Source organism: Hipposideros armiger, unplaced genomic scaffold (genome assembly GCF_001890085.2).
Source record: "Hipposideros armiger isolate ML-2016 unplaced genomic scaffold, ASM189008v1 scaffold_22, whole genome shotgun sequence".
Classification (NCBI taxonomy): Eukaryota; Metazoa; Chordata; class Mammalia; order Chiroptera; family Hipposideridae; genus Hipposideros; species Hipposideros armiger.
Genome location: NW_017731372.1, coordinates 297533 through 306896, shown reverse-complemented (window position 1 = coordinate 306896; position 9364 = coordinate 297533). Strand labels below are relative to the sequence as shown.

The following is a 9364-nucleotide window of genomic DNA, read 5'->3' as shown; positions in this document are numbered from 1 at the left end:
AAATATCAACAAAGACTGAACATCATAAAAAGAAAAAACAGAAATTCTAAAAATAGAAAGTTTAATGACTGAAATGTAGAAAATTAGGATGAAATAAATGGGTAGCATGCCAAACTATACATAGCTGAAGTGAGAACTGCTGAACTAGGAGTAAGATCCAAAGAGAACAAAATAGAAAATACAGAATAAAGTATATGATACACATGGCATATGGCTGAAATGTCGAAAATGTGCGTAGTGAGATTAACAGAAGGAGGGAAGCAATTGAACAGAGCAAGACAAATATCTGAAGAGATAATAACAAAATTTCCCTAAAACTGACAAAGTACATCAAGTCAGAAATGCAAGAAAGAAGTCCCTGAAACTTGCTCTGGGAGTTGCCATTACCAAAGGGTATAACCCACCCAAGGTTCTATCCTATCTAGGGGCAGCCACATCCCATATGAGTCAACATGGAGGTACAAAGTCCCCGGGACTCAATGAGGAACAACTGTGGAGGGCCGTCCTGGCTTTAGAGCTTCCTACAGGATCTGCTGAGGTCTCCTGTAACTGCCTCACAGTTCAGCGTCTGCCTGTGTGTGCCCAGTCCTGCTTTCCTCATCCCCTTACAGGTGTTATTCCTAAGAACACACCCCAACAAACCTTTCATACATTTCTGACTTCAGGGAACTTCGAAGAAGACAGATCTGCATTATTTAAAACCTCAGGGTCATAACTATGTAAGAAGGTAGGAATTAACGATTTCCATCATCATCCTCATTCGTTTATAATCTCATCTCATTTTTATGATGATGATGCCCTATACTGTGGCTTTGTAGGAGAAAAAACCAGACATGGTCTGACGATCCCTCATTTCAATCAAAGCATGGTTCTGCTTTTGGCTTATGACCCATTGACTTTGGCGATTCTCCCTTACCTGGTTGTCTCAAATCTTTCTGTGAGTTCACACACTTACCTGTCTTAGGCGCTTTTTCACAATATATTTTGTAGTCATCACTGATCTTCTCTATGGCCACCTTTGGATATTTATAGCAGAGTTCCTCAAAGGTCATTTTCTCTATGTCTATCAAGTAGGGAAAAACAGGGGTAGAATCTAGTTGTCCACTCTGGGATCAAAATTCACATACTTTTGTTGAAAGCGCCACCTTTGAAATGTTCTTTAAGTGGGACAGTGGTGTTTTAACGGAATGTTTATACACAAGGAATACAAGTTCTCTAAGCTAAATTAGAAGGAAATACAACACCCCACCCTCTGTGCGAGGAGTCCGCTCTTCTTGGGGACACCTGACCCATGGAGATTTTCTGCCTGAGAGGATACTAGGGTAACTGAGAAATGTATGACTTGGGAAAAGGCACTAATTGTTAACACACACACAAGAAGTAATCAACCCAAATGAATATTAACCCTTTCCAAGCAGCTATCTGTTTTGGGGAGGAGTTGCAAATGAATTTCAAGCTTTCTGCTATTGCCTCTATCCTTGGGAATTACTTTCAGAATTGACAGCTCATATACCTGAATATGACCCATAGTTGCAAATAATTGTCCTTTGGGAGAGAATTCTTTTTTCTAGAATTAGCCACACATTGTTTCTAGTCCTGCATGGTGAATCGAGAAGAAATAGCTTTTCTTTGTATCCAGAACGAAGTAGGACAGTAAGGCTGATATAGCCAGAGAAGTTTTAACCTTGTGCTGGGAAATACGGGCAGATTAGCAGCATTTTGCCTCCTATCGAGGTGAAAATGTTCATTTAGGTTTTGAGCTTTACAGTTTAGAGTAAGTCTAGTTACACAGTTGTCCCGGAACTGTCCAGGGCAGTCCAGCGCTTTCTGTTGTTATACTGGTGATGTCCAGAAGGAATGCTAGGGTGTCGACTCACAAATGTCAGTGGCCCTTATGTCAGCTGTCACCCTTATCATCCCTCAGCCAGGGATATCTGGCTGTAAGTTGTAAGAGCAGTGAATTATTTCTGCAATGGATCCAGGATTCTAGTCCTCCCTTGCTGAGCAACCTTGGGCAAGTCTTATCACCCCTCCGGGACTAATTTTTTCCATGTGAAAGCTGAGAGCATCCTAGTTCTGGTGCTCTGTGAGTTTATGGTGCAGCCTGAGCGGAGGCACCAACCCGCCTGGCAGTCAGGGCCCCGGGGTGGGCAAATGCACAGGCGGCACCTGTGTCAGGTCAGACTTGTGTTCCGAAAGGGGAGTGGTGGAGGAAGTCACCATGTGTGCTGGGCGGAGGAGGGAGGCGTTTCCAGGGAGGGTGGTTCCCACTCTTCCTGTGCCCCCTTACCACTGCCTGGGTGGGCTGGTGTGCTATGTTGGGGGAGGAGGATAGCTGTTAAAAATATATTCACAGGAATGCTTTGGACTCAATTCTGGGGGAAGAGTGACGATTCTGGGGGAACACGCTTATCAGAGGCACAAAATGAAGCATTCAGTTCAACTGTGATGATGCTTTAGTGGGCATGAGTCTGGCCAAACTTGGTGCTCTGATTCCCTTCACAGCCAGTAGGGGCCTAGGCAATCAGTCAGTCTGGATTCAGACCCTGGCTCTGCCACCTACTGTGTGACCTTGGGAATGTCAGTATCCTCTCTGCCTCAGGCCTTACCTACCTCATAGGTTATTTCAAAGATCAAATGAGGTCATCTGCATTGCACACAGCTGACACACAGTAGTAAATGATCACGGAATGTTAAATATTAATCTTTCTCAGTTGCCTGTGGTGGTGACAGCTCTCACCTGCCAGAAACACTGGAGACTTCAGTTCTACCCGGAGAGACCCGCCTTGCCTTAGGTCCTCGGTAGCTATCTTTTGCCACTGCATAGAATCCATTTCCTCCAGGTTAGCCAAACCCTGGCTTAATTCCAGGGATTCCTCAAACCTCTTATAAAGCAGAATGGTCTCTTTTTGGATTATAGGTTCTCTTTTGTGCCATGTGGTCCTGATGTACTTGTCCTGAGTCTAAGAGAAGTGGGGAGGGGGGCAGACAACATTTGCTATAGGAAGTAGACCAGAGGAAGGAGCTAGACTGTGTGCCTCCCCGTCACACAGACTTAGGCTGGTTGTTTTCAAGTCGTTCAGAACCATCACTCCGACACACCGATCCCCTTCCTCTTCTAACCAAACCCATTTTCTACAAGGGAGAAATTCTCTATGACTGAGACATTTTCAAAGTCATCGTATGCACTTGAGTCTTTTTCCTTGTGAGGTTTATGTTTAGAACTTCAGGGACCATGTCGACCTCCTCCGCCCCCACCCCCCATCCCACCCCCGTCGCCTCTAGGAAAAAAACCAAAATTTCATTTACTTTAACAAATAAAGCTTCTAAAAGAGCAGTTACTCTCTTTTCTCCCCTCAACCTCATGATTCCTCCCCAACTCCAAGCCCCTCCTACTGAAAAAATGAGAAACCAGTAGTCCTCTTCATCCAGGAACCCATCATACCAGGGGCTGAGAATCTGAAAAAATCAAACACAATGCAAGCGTCAGGAGGTGGTGCTCAGTTTGCGGCATCTCTCCTGCTAGTTTTACGTGGGAGAAGGGTCGGCCTCAGATTCTGGGTTCTCTAATTTGGAAACATAATGGCACAGCAAACATTAGCCGTGACTAACCAGAGGGCATTCCATTGCCTTTCTGAATATGGCAGCTCAAACAGCCTCTCTCGGAATCTCAGGGACCAGCAATTGATATTTACTTAAAAAGGGATATAACAGTTTATGGAAGGACAATTATTTGACATCTCATACTTCTTTGTTCCTTTCCAAAGTACTATCTCATTTGATACTCAAAATGGTCCTGAAAACCAGCCATCTCCTTTGGTGTGTCTACTCTTCTTGTTTTTTTTTTGTTTGTTTTTTTTTTAGCTGAGCCATCCTGCCACCTGTTGGCAGCTCAGCGGCAGCTCAGGTCGGGCCAGGATTTGAACCGGCAACCCTGTTGCTCAGAGCTTGCACTCTTGAGCAAGCTCTTAACCAACTGAGCCACTCGGCCGGTCCTGCTGTGTCTACTCTTAATATCTCCCACTTGAAGGGCCTCACCCACTTGTGAAGAATATTTCATTACCTTAAAACAAACAAACAATATCAGAAACCTATGAGTTGGTGCTTAGATAGGTTTATATATCTGTTCTCTCACATTCATTCATTCATTCATTTGACAATATGTTCTAATGCCTCCCATGTGCCAGGTACTATGCTCCTAGCTGGGAATATACAGATCAACATGCGACAACCCTGGTTCTCAAGGAGCTCCCTTTCTAGCGTGATGAATGGCACTATGACACATGCTACCAAAGAGGTGTGAACAAAGTTCTCTGGGAGCAGAGGGGAGGGAATCGTTAGTTTTGTTTCAAGTTCAGGAAATCCTGGAGATAAAGCCAGAGAGGAGAAGGTGCAGGACAGACCGTGTAGGCCCTTGGTGGTTTCAGCAAGGACTTTGAATTTTACTGGAGACAGAAAGCCATCTGTTTTCAAGGTCCTCACTGACTTCCTTTCGCTTATTTTCAGTTAAATTACACAATGTATGTCTTGGCGGAATCCCTTTGGCCGGTGTGGAAATGAGCCTGCTGAGGGCCAGAGGCAGACCCAGAGGCATCAGCTAGGAGGCCACTACAGCAATCCAGGTTAGATTAGATGGGGCTTGGACCAATGTGGTTGTAACAGGGGTAGGGAGGAATGCCAGATTCTGGATATATTTTCAAGGTTGAACCAATAGGATTCACCAATAGACTAGACATGGGTGTGAGACGGAGGTGAGTCATAGATGATGCCAACATTTTCAATCTGAGAAACTGTAGTAGGCCAGTCTTATCTACATACAAATGCCTTCAATATCTTTGCTGAAGACCAAGGCCCAGGCAGAGGGCTTTGCTGTGTGTATCTGCTCATCCAGGAAGCACAGCCCCAGTTTAAGTCTCTCTCCTCCAGAAAGGGACCTCTGGGCTTCCATTACTCAAGAACTGTGCAAAGGAGAGGTTTGGCTGTGAATCCACTGGACTGATGCAGTCCTATACTACCCAGATGTCCGACCCTGGGTAATTATGGCATAATGGAAACTGTGTTGGACTCAGAGCCAAGTACTCCTGGGCTCTGACCCTGGTTCCTCTAGTAGCCTACTGTGTGCCTTTAAGCTAATCCACTTACCCTCTCTGAGTCCCATTTGCCAGAATGGCACAACTGTGGCAACAACACTACCCTGTCTGCCTCTCGGAGTTGACGAGAAGCCTCAAGGAGGTAACATGTGTGAATGTGCTCTATAAGGTAAATACATTATAATGCACTAAATAATTTGCTGTTTATATCCACGTGCCCCTTGAGATCTTCTCTCTACCCTTCTTCACCCTGCTCGTGCCAAGGGAGATCAACCTGTATGGACCCAACAACAGGCTCCCTTGCCCTCTGTCTGGTAGGGTTTATTCAGTCAGGAATCTTGACAGAAGACGGGAGAGCAGGAGTAGAGTGAGCTTGGGGTATCTATTCCCCCTGATCCCTCCCAGCCGGATCACTGTGGACTGGCGGTAACCTTCTACTGACAGTTACAGCTCCTGTCAAGCGTTCCATCCCATACAGCTCTTTCTGCCCTGGTTCGGTAACTAATGTCTCTCCTCAACTCTTCAGGCCTAAAAATGATAAAGGTGACCTACCCTTAGTGGCCCTGGGGTATCTGCACGGTCCTCTGTGGTTTCCCTACCGTCATGCCCACTTCCTTGTCAGCGATCCCTTTTATTGGGCTCTCTCATCTGTTACTTGACTCTGCCATTTGTTTTCTGCCAAGATCTTGATACGAGAGTAAAACTAGGGGTCTTACTTCCTGTGAGTCTTCAGGGTAGTCTCATGCTTTTCTCTAATGTTTTGGGATAAGAATAAACACTTCTCAACTGAGCTGTGTCCTTGATGGCTAGTCTAGGAAAAGAAGACCCTGCATTTCAATACATAAGGTTTAGGCCAGAGTTAGTGAGACGCCCCTCAGTGGAACACTCTGAGGCTCATGGTTTTGGGAGACTCCACAAAAGGGGGAATTGAAGAAGGAATAAGAGGGGCATACTGACCACTGGCCCACCTCCATTCTAGTTCAGAGTTTTGGCTGGTTCTTGGGAATTTGTACAGCTTGCTCCTAAAAGATTAACCAACTCTTCAATATGTGAAGGGTTATATGGATAATTTTATCATTAACTTAGCATAAATGACCAGATAGGATTTAGGGTCAGTCTTAACTTAATCTTCCAGATACCAACCCAGTTTTGTGAGTCATGGCTTACCTGGCAGATCTCATTCTGGGCTCGGGGAATCCAGGGGTTCATAACCCCAAAAGGCAGCAGCTCCTTCAGGCCTTCAGTGGTTTGGGATTTGAGTGGCAGGCGTGGACCCATCTGCTCATTCAGGTAGAGCTCACAGATTCGGTTGCCCATCATGTGCCGAAAGATGGTGTTCCCGCTCGTCCTGTTCCTCATCAGGACGCTGAGGAAACGGTGCAGGTCCTGCCAGAGGTCGAGGAGTTGGATCTCCACTCTCAAATTCAGCTTCTTCAGGTGCTCCCGAAAGGGACTGCCTGCATAGGCGTCGGCACACAAGGCCCAGTGGGTGTGTCCCAGGGAGAAGTTTTGCTTGAGGGCCTTCTTGATTGTCATCTGGGGGGAGTGGCTGATGATGGGGGTAGTAGTCCTCAGGTGGGTAGAGAGCTTAGTCTCAAAGAGGCCCTCCATGTGGAGATAGCTCTTGGCTTTTACCTTTCCGTTGGACTTCCTGGCGCAGGGAATATCCTTTTCCAGGGAATTGATTACTCCGTCCTTCGAAGACACCTCTTTCTGGGGAAGTATTTGTATAACCACCTTCTCCTGAGGACACGCCTCCTCGGGGGGCATCGTGTTGGTGTCTGGCTTCGTATCCAACTCTAGAGACGGAGAGGCATGACCTATCAACTGCCACATCTTCCGCTTGCTCTCCTTGCTCAAGTACCGCTTCTGGGGGTGGTCGCCATTTTTGATGCTCATGTTTAGAGGGAGCCCTCCCACGTGGGTATAGCAAACGCTGCACAGGCGAGTCTCATATTCCTGCATCAGACCCTGGCACGACTCCTCCTTAGCTAAAGTCATCTTGGCGTGGGTGTAAAAGTTGGGGAGCCAATAGCTCTGGAGTTTGAACAGAGCCACTTTCTGCATGTGGCTCAGGGTCTCCCTCCTGGTCGTTGACTGGTTGGGATGCCAGGTGGTGAGGTTCAGGAGGGACTCTGGAAAGAACACAGAGACAGGAAGATGGAAATGATGTGGTGACGATGGGGCTTTTAAAAATTCTTCCAAAGGTTTTTGGGTATTGCATTTCATTCACTCTTCATGCAACCCAGGGGTATGAATAGGTCAGATATATTAATGGACATGTTTTTAGGGTTTGTTCAGCACAGAGTGAGTACCTTCCTTCTTCCCCATAGAAATAAGACATTTTATGGGATTCTTCAAGTTATTCTGCAGACTACTGAATGTGATTATAAAGAAAAGCAAAAGGCACAAGAAAATATGTTTAAGAACAGGACAGATGTATCTCTGACTGGGATTTCTCAGGGTCAGATCTGATGGGGGGAAAGGGTTTGGACAGGATAATTTAAAGGAGTTCTTACTAACTCTGATTTTAATGTCATCAGTACTCAATTACACCTATGAACGAAGGAGAGAGTGACTACTTCCAAACTGCAAACCTTCTGGAACACATTTGTGTTTCGGTTAACAATGCCTCCTCAATCAATCAATCAATCAATTTGGATGAACCTGATGTTCTAGAGAAAAGGTTGGCAGACCTTTTCTGTAAAGGGCCAGCTAGTAAATATTTTAAGCCTTATGGGCCACAGTCTCTGTGACACAGTCTCTTTTAACACTTTAAAAATATAAAAACATCCTTAGTTCATAGGCCACATAGACTTCCATTAGCCTGTGGGCTATGGTTTGTTCTAGAAAATCTCCCAAAGAGACAAGCCATGTAGGCTCTGAAGATGGAGAGCTGTTCAATTACCTTGTCCCAACCCCTCTTTATTCCATCCAGCCAACTGTCACTGGCAAGTAACCTCTCAGGAAGAGGCCCATACCAGCCTAAGGGCAGCTGGCCTCTCTCATCACTTCCCTGTTAGGGGTTGGGATTCCCACTGGCATTCTTGATACATAGAAGATGGAAAGGGTGGCAGTTTGGAAAGCAAGAGACTGAGGGTTATCGGACACCAGATTGATTTTTTGGTTCCATTTCCCAGGAGTCCCATCTCAGATATGCTTTATGGTTCTTACTGATGCTCATGTTGCACAGAGTTACCACGCGTGAGCCCTCCTGAAGATGGGTGGCCTTCAGCACAAGAAGGAGGGACAGGTAGTGGTCTCTGAGTTCCAGGTCCATCTCATCTATGCTCAGGATCTCCTCAGTGAGGATCCAGAAATCCACCAGCTCTTCACCTACAGATCGGACAGAAGGCACAGAGCTGCACCCCAACCTTGCTCCTTCAGTGGTCGCACCTGGGTGTAGCAGCCAATCTCCCCACCCCAGCAGCCTGCACTACTGCCTCAAACATCACCATCTGTCACTCCTGTGGGTTAAGGCATCGTCTCCAGAAACGTCCTTAATGTGGAGGCAGATGGGAGGCATGGGGAGAAGGAAGGGGTTTCATGGATAGGAATCTTTTGTGACTTGTTTTGTTGTTAGAAAAGCTGTCACTTTAGGGGACACTGCCAGACTTGGAGGATGGATCATGATACAGTTGAGTTTTGTCCAAAAAATAAAGATCAGAGGAGAAAGAACATTTCCTAGATCACAGATCCAGAGCAGCCTGCAGAAGGACACTGGAGCCGAAAGGTGCCAAAGCCTACATTCTCTATGTCACAACTTTGCCAGAGCTGAAGTCTTTGTGACAAACTGAAAGACAGTCTGTCTAGTTCTTCCCTACTGGCTCCCTGGAGATCCAGGATTTCACCCTTAAACTCGGGTTTGTCCCTGGGTAAAACTTAATGTTGCCAAACTGGAGTATCAACCAGTGCCAGCCGCTGGCCTCCCCGCACTCATCATCTGCTGGACCCAACAGAACAGAACACAGTGCGTCCCAGCACTTTTGCTACAGGGATTTATTTATTGACTTGTTCCACATTTGTCTACTCACCATTGTGGCAGCTTTGTGAAGTGGGGACATATGGCTTTTCTTCACCTTTGTATCCCCATCTACCAGCACAGTGGCTGCCATACAGTGGTGCTCAATAAACATTGTTAAATGAATGAATGAATGAATGAATGAATGAATGAATAGGACTCTGATTGCTTGTGCCCTCACTTACACTATGGATCCCAGTTTTCAAAGACTTTACCCAAATTGCATTATAAAATATTTTTACACTATTCACTA

General features: G+C 46.0%; 1 protein-coding gene across 1 annotated transcript in view; it reads right to left on the bottom strand.

Annotated features, from left to right (window-relative positions):
* RGSL1 (regulator of G protein signaling like 1) overlaps positions 1–9364 on the bottom strand; it is a 65917-nt gene that overhangs the window by 46931 nt on the left and 9622 nt on the right. The window contains exons 5-9 of the mRNA XM_019635441.1: positions 8265–8426; positions 6258–7225; positions 3397–3459; positions 2741–2963; positions 956–1063 (exon numbers count right to left, since the gene is read on the bottom strand). Coding sequence (XP_019490986.1) covers positions 956–1063; positions 2741–2963; positions 3397–3459; positions 6258–7225; positions 8265–8426 — 1524 coding nt within the window. The remainder of the gene's footprint in view (positions 1–955; positions 1064–2740; positions 2964–3396; positions 3460–6257; positions 7226–8264; positions 8427–9364) is intronic.